This window comes from Doryrhamphus excisus, linkage group LG5, assembly GCF_037039965.1.
Source record: "Doryrhamphus excisus strain RoL-2023G ecotype Guam linkage group LG5, RoL_Dexc_Guam_v1.1, whole genome shotgun sequence".
Classification (NCBI taxonomy): domain Eukaryota; kingdom Metazoa; phylum Chordata; class Actinopteri; order Syngnathiformes; family Syngnathidae; genus Doryrhamphus; species Doryrhamphus excisus.
This window is the reverse complement of record NC_136361.1, coordinates 10,182,558-10,201,213: the sequence shown is the minus strand read 5'-3', so window position 1 is coordinate 10,201,213 and position 18,656 is coordinate 10,182,558. Positions and strand designations below refer to the sequence as shown.

At 42.1% G+C, this 18,656-nt stretch overlaps 1 protein-coding gene across 1 annotated transcript in view; it reads right to left on the bottom strand.

Moving 5' to 3' along the window:
* The window catches only part of cep192 (centrosomal protein 192), a 46,321-nt gene that overhangs the window by 5,444 nt on the left and 22,221 nt on the right, over positions 1-18,656 (bottom strand). Inside the window, exons 26-47 of the mRNA XM_058053670.2 lie at positions 17,857-18,087; positions 17,592-17,717; positions 17,336-17,476; positions 17,187-17,250; positions 14,312-14,451; positions 11,740-11,832; positions 11,003-11,115; positions 10,153-10,329; positions 9,988-10,078; positions 8,766-8,945; positions 8,420-8,680; positions 8,231-8,352; positions 7,306-7,415; positions 6,893-7,055; positions 6,671-6,761; positions 4,880-4,958; positions 3,560-3,683; positions 3,304-3,406; positions 3,021-3,237; positions 1,207-1,283; positions 900-995; positions 549-668 (exon numbers count right to left, since the gene is read on the bottom strand). Coding sequence (XP_057909653.2) covers positions 549-668; positions 900-995; positions 1,207-1,283; positions 3,021-3,237; positions 3,304-3,406; positions 3,560-3,683; positions 4,880-4,958; positions 6,671-6,761; positions 6,893-7,055; positions 7,306-7,415; positions 8,231-8,352; positions 8,420-8,680; positions 8,766-8,945; positions 9,988-10,078; positions 10,153-10,329; positions 11,003-11,115; positions 11,740-11,832; positions 14,312-14,451; positions 17,187-17,250; positions 17,336-17,476; positions 17,592-17,717; positions 17,857-18,087 — 2,919 coding nt within the window. The remainder of the gene's footprint in view (positions 1-548; positions 669-899; positions 996-1,206; positions 1,284-3,020; positions 3,238-3,303; positions 3,407-3,559; positions 3,684-4,879; positions 4,959-6,670; positions 6,762-6,892; positions 7,056-7,305; positions 7,416-8,230; positions 8,353-8,419; positions 8,681-8,765; positions 8,946-9,987; positions 10,079-10,152; positions 10,330-11,002; positions 11,116-11,739; positions 11,833-14,311; positions 14,452-17,186; positions 17,251-17,335; positions 17,477-17,591; positions 17,718-17,856; positions 18,088-18,656) is intronic.

Here is an 18,656-nt window from a genome sequence, read left to right as displayed (position 1 = left end):
TGCATTGTGATTTCTGGATTTTTCTTTTTAGTTTATCTCTCTCACAGTGGACATGCACCTACGATGAAAATTTCAGACCCCTGCATGATTTCTAAGTGGGAGAAATAGCAAAATAGCAGGGTGTTCAAATACTTATTTTCTTCACTGTAAATAGTCCCAGCCATAGGTGATTGGCGTTTGAGATCAGCATCAAAATTTAGCAGGATATGCTTATCACGTACAAATCCTCAGATATTGATTGCCGGCTGTCAATCAAGCATCCCTAATCCCAATGGCAGATAAAAGTCTGTTACATCAGAAGTAATTATTCCACTACATACTATCTTTTCAGTGACCTCAAATTTGTGAGGTCCTGTGCGTTCTTTGCACAAAAAATATGTATGAATGTATGCATGTTAAAAGTCAAAGCCATTCCAAGAGGGTCACTGCGCCCCCAAAACTAGTCTGTCAAACATTATCAAGTCAACTCTCTCGTAAAACTAACAGCCTTCCACCACTACAGAATGCCATTGAAGGTGAGGTTCCACTCCAGGTAAAATAGTCCTCACCGTTCCGCATAGTTCAAGGCGTATTTGAGATTTCAGCTGGGGCTCAGACAATGGGTGGCACTCCAAATCCCAGAACTGGGCATAGTCGCCTCTGTCTCTCGGCAGGAATGTAATCAGCACCTGTGGGAGGCATTACATTAACCAAGCTGCAACGTAATTGTTATTTATTTATTAGCATTAGCATTGTTACGCCTCAGGAATATGTTACTGGCCTCGTGACACCATAGTGCTTTAAGTATTCCATGTTATCGTAAATGTGCCTGATACTACAGCACATGGTCACAGCATGGATATAAAACCTTGTTGGAGGTGTTTTAATAAGAGGTGGAATGCACGTGTCCCATGTCCCACCTGCATTTTCTCACGAGCTCCCAAAGTGCCTGACAATCTGGAGCACCTGAAAGCAGTGTAGGTGGCCCGGTAGACGTCACTACTGTTGTCGACCCCCTGAGGACAGAGAGAAGGGTTCATTGTCTGCGTCACTGTGTCCAACCAACACAGAAGACAACTAGAAAATTAATTAGTGGAAAAAGATGTACAAGCTGTGTGAGCCACAGCCAGGTAGGAAGCAAATCAGAAGACCAAGTGTGGTATGAATATGGGTTGCCTAAAGAGGACAGAATAGAAAGTCATGCATTCAAACTACTGAAACAATCACCTTGACATAGGGAGGTGCAAACGATGATAGGTACCACCTCACTTCCACTTCCCCATTCTCCACCACCAGCTGTGCCTCTGGAGTGCAGGAAGAGACAATGTCGACTGCTGACACATTAGGACTTCAAGCCAACATGCAACACTTTGGCGAGTACTCATACCCATCTAGATACCCCCTCCCCTTTTTATTTATTTCCCAATAAAGATGCTAGTGACAGATGTGGATATTTTTTCTGGTCATATTACTGATCAAATTACTCCAATATGATCCAATATTTTCACCTTCTTTAGTGGCATGAAATATTAAAAAGTTTCAAAAATTCAAAAAAACTTGAGAATAATAGGAACAGTAGGTTTCAACTAAGCATTTCAACTAGGGATGCTCCGATCAGGGCTTGATGCTGCTGATTCTAATACCCATCATCCACGAGAGAGATTGGCCGATTGCATGGAACTTTTCAGATTTTCCAATGTAATTATAATGAGAGCTATTGGTGGTTTGGTGGCTGCATGATTGGGTGTATGGGTTTTGCATATGATGGACAAGATGCCAGGTAGAAGCAGCCAAAATAGGTTTTCTGCATCGGGTGACTGGGCCCTCCCTTAGAGATAAGGTAAATAGCACTGTCATCTGGGAGAAACTCAGAGTAGAACTGCTGCTCCTTCACATTGAGAGAAGCCAGATGAGGTGGCTCGGGAATCTTTTCAGGGACCCGGGACATGCTCAACTGGCCTGGGAATGCCTTGGGAAATGCTGGAAGGAGATGGACAAAGTGGCCGGGAGAGGGAAGTCTGGGCTTCCCTGCTTAGGCTGCTGCACCCCTGACCTGACTCGGATATGCGATGGATGCCAGTGCTATTGGCCGGAGGTGCCATATAAGGTGGAACAGTTTGGATAATTCCCAGGTCCCCTGACTGACATGGCCAAAAAAAATGATAATTATTCAGGCAGGGGGCTCCAACTTGATTTATTTTTCACAGGGCACAGAATTCCTGGCTGCAGCCCTGCTTTGGCTATATGATCTGAAAAAAGAAACCAGAAAATCACCTTCATAGAGGTAAACCATTTGACTCACTTTTTCAAGAGTAATATAGGTTATATTACTGGTGAAACTTTAGTTTCGGCTGCATTAGCTGCCGTTTAACTGATGATCACGCTGTGATCCTTGAAAACTCACCATACTCCCTCAAAATGCCGTATTAAATTCAAGCTTTTGAAAATGCTACTCCCCGCTTGTTTTGGCTTTTGTGATCAGCATTTCGAGGCTTTTATTGGTGAATGCCGATCACATGCTTTTTCACGGAAATCGGCAGATGTTCATCGATGACATATGGATGGGAGCATCCCTAGCTTAAACCCAACATGACTTCCCCAGGTGTGTGCCAAAGGTGTGCATGACAAGTATTGCACTCAGCTGCAATGACATCACTCCTACTCTTCACCAAACAGACTAGCACACGCTGCTACGGTCACGTGCGTTCTGGCTTGCGCAGAGTCTGAAATGGACTCTTTGCATCAGAGTCCCAATATCAGAGACTTTAAATGCAGATCAATATGATCTAATTGTGTCTTTTTTTTGACTGATGTCAGATCAATAACGCATATCCATATTGACTAAGAACACCCCTACTGGACATGTTTGGACAGTCACATGAAAGCATGAATCGCTCTTCCCAATTTCTAATTTGAAACATATTGTGTTTTTTGTACACTCACTTTTTGAATGCCCTGTGGCATCATGTACATGGAATGGACTTTCCCATGTTTGTCAGGGGGTAAAATGACAAATTTTCATTTTTCATTGAATGTGCTACCTGATGTTTCTCCTGACGGGGTGTTGGGGAAGATTATGTTTTTGTTGCTGATGTGGACCAGAGCTGGAGTTGACTGCTGTGGTGTGGGGTTCAGTGCTGTCTTAGATGTCGGCAACACGGGAGTGGCGGCCTGAGGGCTGAGAGCTGACAGAGTCGCATCCGCTGGGGCGGCAGAAACATCCAGGGTCAGATCCCGACGGATCTGGATCTTGATGAACTGTAGAAAAGCAGATTCTTTATTTATCATACATCCCCAGAGAATAGTTGTGTGCAGTTGTGGTACCTTCTGTTGGCCATCACACTGGACGTATATTTGTCCACTCCAAGGGAGCGTGACAGACTTGGCGAGTGAAGGGTTGGGGCTGATCAAAATCTGCAGGTGGCACCTTTGTAAACAAGGAATATACTTAAAAAGATGTCTATATTGTTCACAACTGCAAGAGTGAGGTTTTTCATTCGGTCAGATAATGGCTATACATGTGCATTAAGCATGTTGGTGTGCAAGCAAAATACATATTTAAAAAGGTACTGATTCTTACTGTGGCTCAATGACGCCATGCTGAGGGGTGATGATGAGGTAGTGGGCAGGCCAGGATAAGTCAAAGCTCAGCTCTCGAGAGGTTTTGTTTGTGATCTGCACCTGACTGGTGCTGGACACAGCGTCTACCAAGACAAAGTCATGTACAACAATCATTTCGAAAAAAAATACATGTTCAACCACGGTTTGCCTTCGCAGATAGTTATTTATTTAATTTTTTTAATTACAGTATATCAACGTTGTTATGCTATGTTCACACCGACGCCGAATCGATGGCGAATTAAATCGGCAAGCAAAGCGGCGGAAAAGCGTAACAAAGCTTAATGAAAGCGTAAAGACCATTATGCTCTGGATCAGAGGCGGGATGCAGTCGGGATCTCAACATTTTCCATTGCGTAACAGAGCCTATCAATGCACAAGAGAGCTTGATAATCGTATCAGAGCGTTATTTAAAGCATGAAAAGCGCACCAAAGCTTATCAATGAGTATTAAAGCGTATCAAAGCGTGATTTAAAGCGTAACAAATCCTGATCAATCGGCATCAAAGCGTGAGTAGCCGTAGTGATTCGGGAAATAATTTGTCGCCTAAAGCGGGAACGAATTTCGTATCAGAGCGTATCAGAGCATAAACATATCTGAGGAGATCGTGAGATTTTTTGAAAAATGACGCAGAATTCGTCGCCGATTCAAAGCGCGACATTCGGCGTCGGTGTGAACGTAGCATTACAGGCCGAGCTTGACCCTTTAAGAAGGCTCCCGTGTCTCTTCCCTTTGTCTGCAACGTCCATTGTTTTCTGCATCCTGACTGGCTGTAGACCACTGTCAATCAATCAATCATTCGTGCTGCCCTGTCATGTCTTCTGCATGTGTCATCGCTAGCTAGCAAATGAATCTTGGGTTGGATGGAGGGTGGCAGCAGGAGTACTGCAGTAACATGTTTTAACAAGGGTACAAAAACGCTACAGTAAAACGGCACCAGGAGGAAAAGGCACGGTCACAGGAGTGAAAAATATGCATGAGTGACTTCATAATTTCATGTTTCAGACCTAGGTTGGTGATTAAAATTCAAAGGACGGAGAAGAGAAAGAGAAAAGTGAGGGAAAATGTTATGATGGGTTTTAGAGCCTTAAAACATAGACAATCATGAACTTGGCGGATTTCACTTATTGCAGGCTATTTTAGGAACCTATTCCCAGCAATAAACAAGGGAAGACTGTATTACATTTTGTTCACCTTTAACTAGGGGTACAAAGGCACGTCATCATGTTTCCATCTGTAAAGCAGGAATAGTTTGGGTGAAATATGTCAAAAGGAGACTTACTCAAAGAGGGAACTGCGAGGACAAGTTGCTGTGGATACACCGTCCAGGATGGTGGCTGTTTTTGGGAAAGCTCTGAGGTCTGTGGGGTAAAAACACATTCAAATACCCTTTGAATTTCTTCAAATGCATGAGCATGGGCTATATCAAGAGTGTCAAGTGCAAATCGGGGCCCAGCATACTATAACAAGAAAACAAACTGCCAAAATGGAAAAATCTGAAGTAATTTTACAAGAGGGTTGATCAGAAATCACTCCACACTCTTTATTGCTCTCTGGTTCTACCATATCTTACTTATTGTGTGGAAATATGGGGTTTATTACTTAGTTATTACTATAGAGAACATACTAACTCAATTGCTGATATAGTTCATCTTCAAACAGCTGAAATAATGCATAAGGCTAATAATAACCATTCATTCATTTTCGACCGCTTATCATCACAAGGGTCGCGGGGGTGCTGGAGCCTATCCCAGCTGTCTTCGGGGGGAGTACACCCTGGGCTGGTCGTATACGTATAGACAAACAAACATTCACACTCACATTCATACCTTCTGGACAATTTGGATTCGCCAATTAACCTAGCATGTTTTTGGAATGTGCGAGGAAACCAGAGCACCCGGAGAAATCCCACGCATGCAAGGGGAGAACATGCAAACTCCACACAGAGATGCCAGAGGGTGGGATTGAACTCGGGTCTCCTAGCTGTGAGATCTGCGCGCTAACCACTCGATCGCCGTGCAACCAATTAGCTAAAAAATGTCATCCAATATACGAGAGAGGAGAAATATGATCTCAGGGAAGAACTATATTTGAAACACTTCTATGCTAGGACTACGTTATGCTAGCCGTAGCATTTCAGTATGTGGAATCAAACTATGGAATGGATTGAGTAAGAACCTCAAACAATGCACAACGATGAGCCAATTCAAGAAACAATACAAGCAGTTGATGTTTGCTAAATACAAGGATGAAGAGTCTTGAACCAGTCATGATGTGCTATATATATCACTATATTGACACATTATGTCATTGGATGCTCATATCACCTCGTACTTCGGTATGTAACAAAAAAAGTAATAAAAAAACAAACAAAAAAATACATTAAATTATATTAGAAAGGCAGGAAGTGAACAAATGTAACAGTTACTGATTGTAAAAGTACCAGATGGAGGGGTAGGATTTAATAAGCTTTGCTTCTTCCTACTCCTTTTGGACATGTAGAACTGTGAACTGATTATGTGATGCACATTATGCAATTGTAATCTGATGCAGGTTCAAATGAATTGAAACCATTACCATTAATGAAAATATGTGAATAAAGTTATAATTATGAGACAAAAACGTAGAACAATGTTGATATAGTGGGAAAATACTAAAGAATAAACTTGTAGTATTATGAGGAAAAGTCATTTTAACAACCTAAAGTCCAAATATTAAAGAAAAAATAAAAATGTAATACAAAAAACAAATCAAATAAAGTTGTCATTTTTGAAACATTAGCTTGAGGAAGTTAGAAATAAAAAATATAAGTAATGATGATGATAGTCACATATAATGTATTGTTTGTTATATTCAAATTCTAAAATAAAATAAAAATAAAGTCATAATATTACTGGAAGGAAATCACGCCCAAAGTTGTAGTAAGTAGAGGCTTTTTTAACAATACCACAAAGCTGCACCCTTCCTTTTTTCATGATGTGGGCCTTGCTGGGAATCGTTTGAACACGCCTGTGTTGCATCATTCCACTGATAAGCCAGCTAGTAAAACCTAGTCTTGAAGGGCTCACGGTACCTGGAAGGAGGATGCTGCGACTGGCATGGCTGGACCTTGCGGACCCTTCACTGGCAGCACGTCCAAAGACACATTACGATTTGTGATGCCACTAGCAATCAACAAGACACATGACATCAAATTACATGGAAGCATCCTTCAAGGACTAGTGTTGTGTTGCTATATACAAATGAAATGAAAGGCAGACAGTGATGATACTGCAAGTTGCCATGGTTAGGTTACCCGTCTGTCACCAGCTCTTGTCGAGTAGAGGTCAGCAGTAACTCTGTGCAGTCACTCTCCTCACACTCGTTGCCATGCATGCTTCCCAGTAACAACACTGCAACCTTTCTCATGTGCCCAAAGAAGACGTATGCCTCATTGGGCCGTGGAGGCATATCCAACGCTACAAGAAAGTAAGTGTAGTCAAACGTTGAAGGGCACGTATCACAATAAATATCCCACATCCTGTTTGAATACAATCCGTAGACACGAGGAGTCACCATGAGTGTCAGGTCAGGAAGTTATGACAGAAATACACAACTGCATTTATAAACACTGGGTATTGTGGGATGTCACACTCTTAAGAGTTCTTTTAAGATGATTTGTCTATTATTAGTATTATTGTTATTATTTGTTTTAATCTTATGTCTTACCTTCATTAATCATTTCCTCTCCCAAAAACCTTTCATCAAAGTTGGAGTTTTTCTGCAAACTGTTCTCAGCAAGAACATTCTGTCCGGCCTCTGGTTTGTTTTGAAGCAGTCTGAAGAAAAAAAGTGTCTTCAGAAACAGTGTTGAGTACTACACAGACTGGACATCGATGAACAGATCTGCTTGCATGCTCGCATGGTTGTGACTCAGACTATATGTGCTTCTTCACTACTTTAATGTAAGGAGTGTTTTCTTTTTCATTCTGCATCCACACATACAATCACACAAAAAAAAAAACAAAAACAAAAAAAGTGGGGAAACTCCACAACATTGCCAGAGCACCCCATCAACCCCACCAGTTTCCTTTAATGGCTGTATTTTTATTATTATTATTGTTTTTTTTTTTTACATGCCTCCTGTTTGACCCTTGCCCACACCATAGTTTATATTAAATTTAGTATGTTATTTTAAAATCATTTGCACATAACTGAGACTATAACCCATGCCATCAAACTGTTCAACTCCACATTGGGGGGGACAAACAGAACAGACAGGACTATAATATAATACTATAATGCAATAAACCAGACTTTAACAATATGACATGTATGACGCCTATGGTGTCCATCTTTTTGAGTTTTTATATTTTATTCTATTTTCTTTAAACAGTGCTACACATGGAGCAGTGGAAATACCAATTTCTCAGAGGGAATACAAAAGGGATTAATAAAGTACTCCAAAGTCATGGAAATTGTGGTAATAGTGCTGAATAGCCTGGTTTAGTCAATGTAATCTCCCCTCTTGCAAGTACTGACTCTAGATAAGACTGGAAATAGTCCACTATACGTCAGAAAAACTGCTTGGCCAAGGCCAGCCCAAAGCTGGGTTACTTCCTAGTGCAGCATCATGAAAGTGTGAAGGCCTCACCTCCTGTACTGCTGCCTGGAAACCTCATCTCCACAAAAGAGTAGCACAGTGGCCAGCAGGGGTGTCTCCGACTGACACAGGTTTTGCTCCCTTTGTGTAGATTTGAGTAGCACGGTGACCACCTGAAAAAGCACCAAAGCTGTGATTCACGTTGCTTTTCCGTGCTGCATCCGGCGTGCACTCTCCTACCTCTTGTGTCCTTTCCTTAAGGACAAACTGTGACGGTGCCAGACTGATGACAGCTGGGTCCATAAGCGAGCGAGACGGTAAATCAGAGAAGGCCACAGCTTTGATGAAAGCAGCTCTGGACCCAGTGTTCCTCACACACAGGCACACCTTGCTGACATGATTCACAGCAATGTCCCACATTGTCGCCACATAGCCATCCGCCTGCTTCCTCTGGTCCTCCAAAATGATGTTGCTGGTGCCTCCATAGCCAGAAAGGGGAATCTGAGAAAAAAGCACAATACGGTCAGCCACAACTCAAGGACTGATAACCAAAAGAGGTAAAACCACCAAGGAGAAAACTTTTTACAGTGAATTTGACCCCTGGTTGAGATGACCGGACTCCAGACTGTTTGATCTCCAGTTTGGCAAACATGCAGGCCACCCTTGTAGGGGCAAAGAGCAGGTGGATGGCCACATCCTCTCTGGGGCGAATGGAGAGTTCTCCATGCCGGGTCAAACGCTCTTCTGGAGTGAACAAACTCTGCAGCTGAGAAAGATAAGTCCTTGTGTTTACATCCAAATAAGCCATCTTAGCCAAATACACAGTTGCACGCTTTTTTCTGCATCCCTCCCATAGAAATACATGCTGCACAGCAACCTAGAAGTGGCATTTCACCATGTTGCACAACTGTTTTACTACTGATTACTAAAGAACAGAAGGGAGAAACTAACTTTCTTTTGGTGTACCATGTGTATATAGCCAAAGAAAACAATATTCTGTGTACCTTGAAAAATCAGTCCAAATCATCAACAACGTCCGTACCGAGAGGAATGGCTTTTGAAAATGGTTGGGATTGAATGAGTTAATTATATTAAATCAAGCCTACTGCAATGCTCATAGCTACCAGTTGGCAAACAAACAAATGCACAGAAACTATAACAATAACATTTCAGCTACCAGCAGTACTCTAAACACACTGACATAGCATGCTAACAATATCATGAATTAGTGGCAATGCTGACTGCTAAGTCTAACTTAGCTGGATGTTAAGGCACACAACACATAATGCAGACAGTGATGTGGTGTTCAGAGTGTCTGTGAAAGCGTCTCAGCGTGACGTGCAATGAATGACAAATGGACTACAGAGGTGTTTAGAGTTGAGATACATATATGGTGTTGGAATTGCACTGCTGTTCATGTGTTCAGGTAAGAATAAACTTATAAGTGTCAAACTCTGAGAGGGCCTACTGTGTCGCCGTCTGTTGTCATTAAGCGAGCAGTGGGTTGCCATGATGCACATGCGTTAGTTACATAACGTAATTAAATTAGTTACCGATAGCCCTACTTCTTTGTATGTATTCACTTTATTCTATTACAGTTGTAATTTTTTTTCCACCCACGCCTCCTTTCTTCGGTTTTAATTCAACCCTGCATACGCTGTTTCTGTGTTTAGCTTTCTAAAAGAGATAAACGTTGTGGAAGTGAATCAATGACCCGTCACTGCTGAGACGAAGAAGGGGAAGGATGAAATGAATGCTTCCTCCTCCTCTTTCAGACATGGTGTAGTGTGCTAGTGTAAAAAAGCTACCTGAAAACAGTCATGGTCTTGGCCACGGATAAGCAACCGCAGCTGCTGAGTGATATTGCTTGAATTGTTCCTTAGGACCAGCTTCTGCTGACTGAAAAACAACGGCAGCTCTTTGTCAGGCTGTATTTGTGACTACAATAATCAAGAACTTGTAACGTGACTTACACAGCTTGCCCCAGGGTCACCCCTCCCCAGGCCACAAACTGCTTGTTAGAGAGAATAGGGGGAAGCTCACTGGCCAGGCCAGAGCCAACGATGGCAGCTGGCTCATCTGGGACAACATCTCCTTTTAACATGACTTCATACTGAGGGCCTGAAGGCAGCACCAAGATGTTGAGAAGGCTGAAAAAAAAAATAAAATAGTGAAGTAGAAAAGTAGAAAAGCATTAGAAGAGCAAAGACCTCTGCCAAGCACCGTGCATGGTAACGTTAGCATGATGTGAATGTTTTGAAGTCTTTTTTTTCCAAACCGATAACTTTCTGCTTCTCAAGACCAATGGTACAGATAACTGATCCAGTTTTAAGTGTAGTTTGTGTACACCTGGAGGTAAGAAGGACTGGAACAAGTGAAGATGTGACCAAGTGTACCTGTTGATTGGCCAAAATGAAATATCATGACATTACCACCAAAATGTCACTACTATCAGGAGAACCAGAGTAGAGAGAAGAGTGAGCCATCTGCTGTGGCCCAACAAGGTGCACTGTATTCGGGTACATGTACCAAGCAGCCGGTGTGACGCCATGAAGGTCTCTGGCAGACCTTTTGTACTTTTCAAATGATACAATGCTGGCGTTTCACATAGTTGACTATGTTAGTGTGCTTAACTTTATAGGTGAGCTGAGCTATTTTTTATGTTATTAGATTTATGATGTCATAATTCCACTCATATCAACTCAATACTTATCACATACAACACTGTCATTATTAGATTAGGGGTTAAGAAATTTCAGGATTTTTTTTCCATTTTGAAATAAGACAAGTGCTGTGAATACTTTCTAAATTCATATGTGTTACCTCTCTCTGCATTTCCTAGTTCCCCGCGCTTGAAATGAAACCACAACGTGTCGCTCCTCTCCAGTCGCGAGGAACAACTCATCAGGTGTGACTGAGAAACACTCGTCGTTGCTCTTGGAAGAGAAGACAAATACCAGGAGAGAAATGTTTGCAAGGCCAGAGTAAGACAAAAGGTAATACACCATACATACAGGGAAGACACAAAGGTATATATGATAAATAGGTAAAAGGTAAATATGATATATTTTTCTGTTTTGATCTGTCACAGTAACAGGTGGATGGCTTTTTGCATATCTGTTCTCCTCAGACAGCTGCTCCTCTAATTGGTGAACCTGACACTTTGCCAGACATCAAACTTTTATCCAGAAGACACACGTCCTGTCCATGTAAGGAGTTTCAGATGTCGGTCAAGGTTGAAGGTGTTGATTCATGGCAGGGTCATGGCTTTCTTGGGTGGCGTCCTCTCCATCCATGGTGATGTAAAAGGGGCAATGGTAGGATTGATTGTTGGTGGTTCTTGCTCAACATCCTACCATGTTTCCTTCCTTTGAGGGCAACAGCATGGGTCTTCTTCCAGAACTTGTGGAAAACTACAATTCTCTATCCTTTGCCGAGTTCCGTGGAACTTTTCAGAGCATTGGCCCCATACAGCTTTGATGCTACCAAACAACCTAACAGCTGCAGCACAGCAACAATGTCTGATCTAATAATACATAGAGTCAAAAGGTGAGAATTACCTTGAGTTTCATCTGCACATCAATGTTTCCTGCATTCTTTAAGGGCAGTGTGCTTTGACAACATTTACCCAGTGCAGCACGCAAGGTGACAATCTGGAAACAAAACACATCAATGAACACATTTGCAATGGAAAAAACATTTCAGGTTATTTCACAGCCGCCTGGTTCCTTTCTTTATTTTTCCCTCTCTTACTTTTACACTCTAACTTTCACCTTGTCATTTCCATTCTTTCACCCTCTTTTACTCTCATTGACTCTTTTGCTCACACACAACATCGCGTGTGAATTCTGACTAGCCGAAGCTGAAATGCTGTGGAAATTAGAATTAATGTAGGAATGGTTTGAATGATGTGAGGAATGTGTCAGCACCAGGAATTGTGTGGCGCTAAGAACACTCATAAAATAGAATGAATTGTTCTAGTTAGGGTCATATACTGTACAGAAAAACTTAGACGGGGATCACATGGATAGAATTTGTGCACTAAATTTTGTCCATGTTCAAACCTAGATAAAGCAATTTCAGTAGACATTACAAACTGAATTGTAATGTAGATTGAATATTGAAGTCATGACCTTCTCTCCATTCTCATCCTCCTCAACCTTACGCAGCTTTCAATGCCATACCCCACACTGTCCTCATGGATCGTTTAGCCTCCACTGGGGTCTCTGGCATGGCCCACAAATGGTTCTATTCCTATACTTGTCCAACCGTTCACACTTTATTCAAAGTCAAAATGTCAAATCCTCAAGCTCCCCAATCATTCACAGTGTCTCTCAAGGTTCAGTCCTCGGTCAACTACTTTTAATTATTTACCTTCTTTACATTTTTTTTATTTTGGCATTCATTTTGATTGCTACACCCCTTCTCCCTTCTCTTATTATTATTGGATTTTTCTTAGGACTACTTACATTTTCCTAAATGTATCTCAGCACACTAAATGTCATGTCGGTGGGGGGTGGTTGGCCAAGATCCCGAGGTGCCTCAGCTTCATTAGGTGTTTCGGCCTCTTATCACAATACACCTGTCAAGGTTGGCCCACCAAAGGCTCATCAACACCAGGGTGCGTGTCACACGATGGCACCTCGTAATCATCTATCTCACCGCCCATGTTGTGTCCCTAAGCTTCTTCTTAACTGCCTTCTGTTGGGGCCGTCCTCTGATTCCAACTTCAGGAGCCTTGTGGTGGAACGAGCTACAAAGCCTCTGCACCACACTTTCACAATCCATCTCCACCCCCCTGCTTCCGCTGCTAGGTTGGCATACCGCAGTCTCTTACGTTCGTATGGTTCAGCGATGGCATCTTCCCATTGTTGGTCAGCTCAACAATGAAGACACGGTGGCAGGACTTGGACCAAAGGACCAGGTCTGGACGCAGGTTGGTCAATGCAATTTCAGGAGGGAAGGTGAGCCTCTGGTTTAGGTCCACCCACATTTCCCAAATGGAAATGAGCCTAAGTTTGGAGGTGATGCCTTGTTCTTCCCTTTCTCCGCTTCTCAAATGAATGTTATCTTTCGTGGGAAGGCAGTCTGGACATTTAGCAGCATGGTGTTAGTGGTAGTCCTTTTGCTCTTAAGTTCGGCAGCCAAGCACTTCAGTACTTGGTTATGGAGCCAAGTGTATCTTCCTTGAATTAGACCGACGTTGCAGCCCACCAGGATTTGTTTGAGGGTTGCTGGGGCTGCACACTGGAGGCAGGCTGGTTCCTCTCCATACCAGAGATGTAAGTTGGCTGGAGAGGGCAGGACATCATATGTGGCTCCGATGATGAAACCTGTGGGACTCCATCCTCCACATGTCGTTCCATGTGATTTTCCTCCTCTCCACGCCCACTTCATCCAGCGGCCTTGCAGGGCTTGGGAGACTGCCTTAGCACTTAGCACACCTGGATGCCTCCTCTTGATGGTGCACCTCCTCTACCACCATGTTTCGCTGTTCAGTTGGAGTACCCTTTTGCCAAGTTGGTGTTGTTGCTTCCAGACCAAACCCTCCAGTGTCATGTTGGACACACCCCACTATATCCCAGGGTCTGAGGGCAGATTGTTTCCATTTCTTCCCTGTTGCATTATTGTTATTAAATGTGTTCATCTATTCACAGAGGAAAGGCCTGTTTTAATTATTCCACCAACAGCCCGACTCCGGGCATGCCCACTTGACTTCGCTGGTCACACGCCCAAAGTGCTTCCTAACTATGAACCATATAAGGAAGTCCACCCGTATATAACATCACAAAGGAACAGTTTGACCATGCCTTTTTCAACTGTCTGTTTTGAGCCATCCCAAACTTCTTGTAGCGCTCGCTTACAAATGCGCAAAATTCATTATCTGAAACTTTGTCATAGTTTAACACCAGAATAATACAACATTCTGCTAGATTATTGTAACAATCTATAAAGTTGTTACAATATGCCGAGAAGCTGTGGGACACAAGTTAGACACTGGTTTATGTGCATCAATGAGACTTTGAGGAACTCAAAAGTAAGCCGTTGAATCACCTTGAATCGGTCTTCATATTCTCCATGGACGTTTGTCATGTATTGGACACAAAGAAAGCATCATCTTGACTACTGTACCTGTAGATCTTTAGGTGCATGGACTCGGGCAGTTCCAGACCGAGCTCTGACAGGAACACTTTTGATCACATGGCTGGCTCCGGGTGTGTCCACTTCAATGTCTATGCGGGCGTTATACTCATCAGCGGGACCCAGCTCTCCTGAGGAGCACAAACCGTTGTTGACAGTAAGACAATACAGTGGTGTTTTCACTCTTCCTGATTTCTTTTTTTCTTCGCTGGCATTTCAGGTGGCTGATAAGTTTGTTTAGTTCCTTTGTGACATCACGACTTTCTTATTTATTCAATAGTATAAACGCAACTCTTCTGTTTTTGCTCCCATTTTTCACAAGAAGGACTTAAAGATCTAAAATTCATTCCAGATACATAATATTACCAGGTTACGTGTTAATGCATGATCAGAGCGTGCATATCAAATGATGCAATGAATGCAATACAGTTTTTCTCGATTGTTTACACACAATTTGTGATGCCTGAGACACAATTACCACAACATATAACCAATGCACCAACTCCATGAACCAAGTCTGCTAAACAATAAGCACAATTCCTGCTTTACACTCAGAATGCAGATCTACAACACACTTTTTTCAAAACACTACACACAATTCTCTGAGTTTTGGCACAATTTTCATGAAGTAAACTTCTTGTTTTCACAAAGAACACAATGTCACTCAAAACAGTAAAATTAATCTTCCTATTATTCACACTGACTCATCACATGGGTAAACACCTGGCACACATTTTTACAATTAGCAGTCTAACAACGAGGGAGGCTGGGCAAAGGGTCAGAAATCCAAAAACACACAATCCCCTTCTCCAAGCTATGGAAGATGCATGTGGAGAGATTCCAGCGGATGCTTTCCATGGCTGGATTCGCCATGCTAGACGATATTTCCCCCGCTGCTTGGTCGTGATGCAGCATAGTCTCTTGCTCTGTTATTGATTGATTTTTTGTTTATGATTTTTATTATTTCTTTAACTGAAGCTGTATACATTTAGATGCAGACCACTGTATGTGGAACTTTGTGTTGGCTGTGATGAACACTTCGTACATTGTTTTTCTGTGAAAAATAAAAATATATATTTCTGTGTAATTTTGTCTTCTGAGTCAAAAAAATACCAAAAAACAATTCTAAAATATTTTGTGTCACACTGAACACAAAAAGGCCCGAGTCATGATGAATATGATGTAATCACAGTGTTTTACACTGAGCACATCAGTGTTCAACTGGTTCATATAAATGTTTGTTCATATAGTGGCTTGTGTGTGTCATTTGGAGACAAAACACCATTTTGAGAAGAATGAAGGCTGTTTTGGATGTAAAGCTTCATTTTGCAGGAGAATTGAGGGGTTTTCAGAAATGTGCGAGTGATTTTTGGATTTGTGTGTGTTCTGAGAGTATGAGGCATCCTTTCAGAAAATGTGTTTAAACAATCGAGAAAAACTAAGAGTTTTTTGTTTTGTTTAGAGGGATTCATAGTCGAAACTGCATTGTACGCTTGCTGACGGAGGTGCCTCGGGCAGCAGCACCTTCATCACGACAGTCAATGCTTTCTGAGACGTTTGGTCTGCAATGTAAATATAAACTAAAGAGTACGCTCTCACAGACCGTGTTGCTCGCTACGTTGCAAAATATATATGGTTATATGACAATACAGTAAAGTCTCGTTATATCGATATCGGTTAAAACGAATTACTACTTATTACGATACTATTTTAAATTCCCGGCAAATTTCTAGTCTTTTATGATATAATTAGCTCCGTTAGTACGATACACGGTTATTATGATAATCCGGTTACTAGGATGCCCTTTTCATCTCCCGCCAGCCAATTTGGTCTGCTTATATCGATACAAAAGCAGCTTAAATCAATCTTTGCTTAAGGATTTCAATACCAAAAAAGAACACGGCGAACGGCTGCTTCCAGTCAACTTTATTTTTCACACTTCCACCACCAGAGTGCAGCACACAGAGCGGAAAACACCCGTCCCTCGTGCCTACCCCTCCGGGTGGCAACACCTTCCCTATCGATAGTTCCGGGGTGAATTATGTCCCGGTAACCGGTAATCACCACAGCGTAAGTTTATTTTTATTTACTGTAGTAGAAAATTTATTGTAGTACAAAAGCATGCTAGATACGCAATTCATGAACTCAAGGAGAAAATTACATGCCATATCAAAGATCCGCCCACTTTTAATGCAGTTCGGCGCAGGATCGGATATATGGATAGTCCGGTTATATCGGTATTTTTTCAGACTCCCGAGAATATCGATATAACGAGACTTTACTGTATCTCTTTTCTATGCTGCTTATCCTCACGAGGGTTGCGGCAGTATGCTGCAGCCTATCTCAGCGGTCTTTGGGAGCGAGGCGGGGTTTACCCGGGACAGGTCACCAGCTCATGAGAATAAATAATTTTAAAATGGTCTCAAAAAATATTGGTCATCGATACTTTGTCGCATGATTATCAACCAGTGAAATGAATTTCCGTGACAGGCCTAGTAGTGATGTAATTATATGTGATAAGGACAAATCAACAGGTACACTTGGTCAAATCATAATTTGCTTTAGCCCTCTGGTCCAAACTAAAATATAGTTCTAAATTGCAAAAGTAGATATAAAAAAAAAGAAAAAGTTATGAATATCACATCGGTCTTGAGAAGCAGAAAGTAATCAGTATATTGTATTTTTAATGCTAGTGAACCTCCCATTAAAGAACAGAACACCCTGAAAAAATATTTTGTTGTTTTTTCCGTTTACTCACTTATAGCACAAATAAAAGTTTTGCCTTTAATGTAATCAAACTTAGCTTGCATGAAAAACACATGCCATGGTCTTCTCTATAAATGGTGCTACAGCAGCAATTAAGTACCTGATGAGGTTGTGTACTTCTGCCAGGCCTTGAAGTGAACCCAAACCATCAAACATTCTGGATTCTAGAGGTGGGTGAGAAGAGTGAGATATGTGTAGCTAGCTGAATGCACTGGTTCACCAGCCTAAACTGACAGGAGACACACTCACCTCTCCATAGATGGCATGCATTACATGATTGACCACAGAAGGAGATGTCAGTGGTGTCATGGCTCCTGCTGGCTGCACCGTCTCAGATGCTAAGGGAGCAGGCTGCTTAGACAGCGTGAAGCAGCGCCATGATGTTGCATTCTGCACACATTTATTATGAGCCAGCCATTGTTAAACACTTCAACTTGAAGATCAAGTGACAGATGCCGCTGGAGGTTGCTGTAGCCTACAGCTGATTACGTGTGTGTACACTCACAGCATTGGCGACCAGCCTGATGGGAACTGTAGCTCGAGTCATATTGATAAGTTTCAGTGGAATTGATTTAGAACTACCTCCTGGTAGATCACCAAAATTCAAACATCCAGATTTGTCCACTTCAACCTGAGGATGGAATGAACGTAACATAAGTCAATGAGTGTGTAGTTTATAATTTAAGGAATGTCACCCCTTCTATGTACATCCACCATCATTTGATTTTGAAATGGCTGTGGATTGAGATGATAATATATACGTGGCTGACCTCTATGGAGGGATTCTCTGCGATGGCGACCAGCAGCACCCTTCTGGCAAAAAGAGTGGCCCTGGCAGCCACTTGTGTGTTGGCAGAAGCAGGCCAGGAGCAAACACTGAGGACACAGTGGTAGAGCCCAGCCTTTGGAGGCATGAACAACACTTTCTGTTCTTCTGTACTTTTGGGGGCAATGATTGTCTTGTTCTTGACAATCAGCCATTGGTAAGGCACACCAGCCACCTGGGGAGATTGGCAAAGACAAAAACATTATAATGACAACTATGTGCAGATTCTCTGCTAAAACTTCCAGTTTCAGATGGGAGGATAGGTGCCTGTGTTTACTGTATTTTGACACTTTTTGTGATACCTGTTCCGTTTTGGTTTATTTCAAGTTGACATGTATGCAAATGTAACTCAGAATTACTACGCTGGTCGGGTACCTGAATGTGTCACAGCAGGCCTTTAGCTTTGGGAGCCATTGTATCCACACAGACACACAGGGTTGATGCTATCAATAGCTGTGTGCATTTATAAACATTAGTAACTCTTATTCTCACTTGTTTTTAGTGTTAGACGCCATTTGATCCATATATTGTGTTGTATAGTGTCATGTGCCTTTACATCCAACCACCAAGCTGGTTGCTAACTGCCTTGTTAGTTAGCCTTGTTAGCATTGCCACTAGATGTGTACTGTAGTAGGCCTTGTGCTTATGTTTAGTTTCATTGTAGCCGCTTAATAGGCTCATAAGTGTTTATGCTCACTAGCACTGTCTTGTGTGTTTGTTCCCTCATAGAAAACCACACCCACA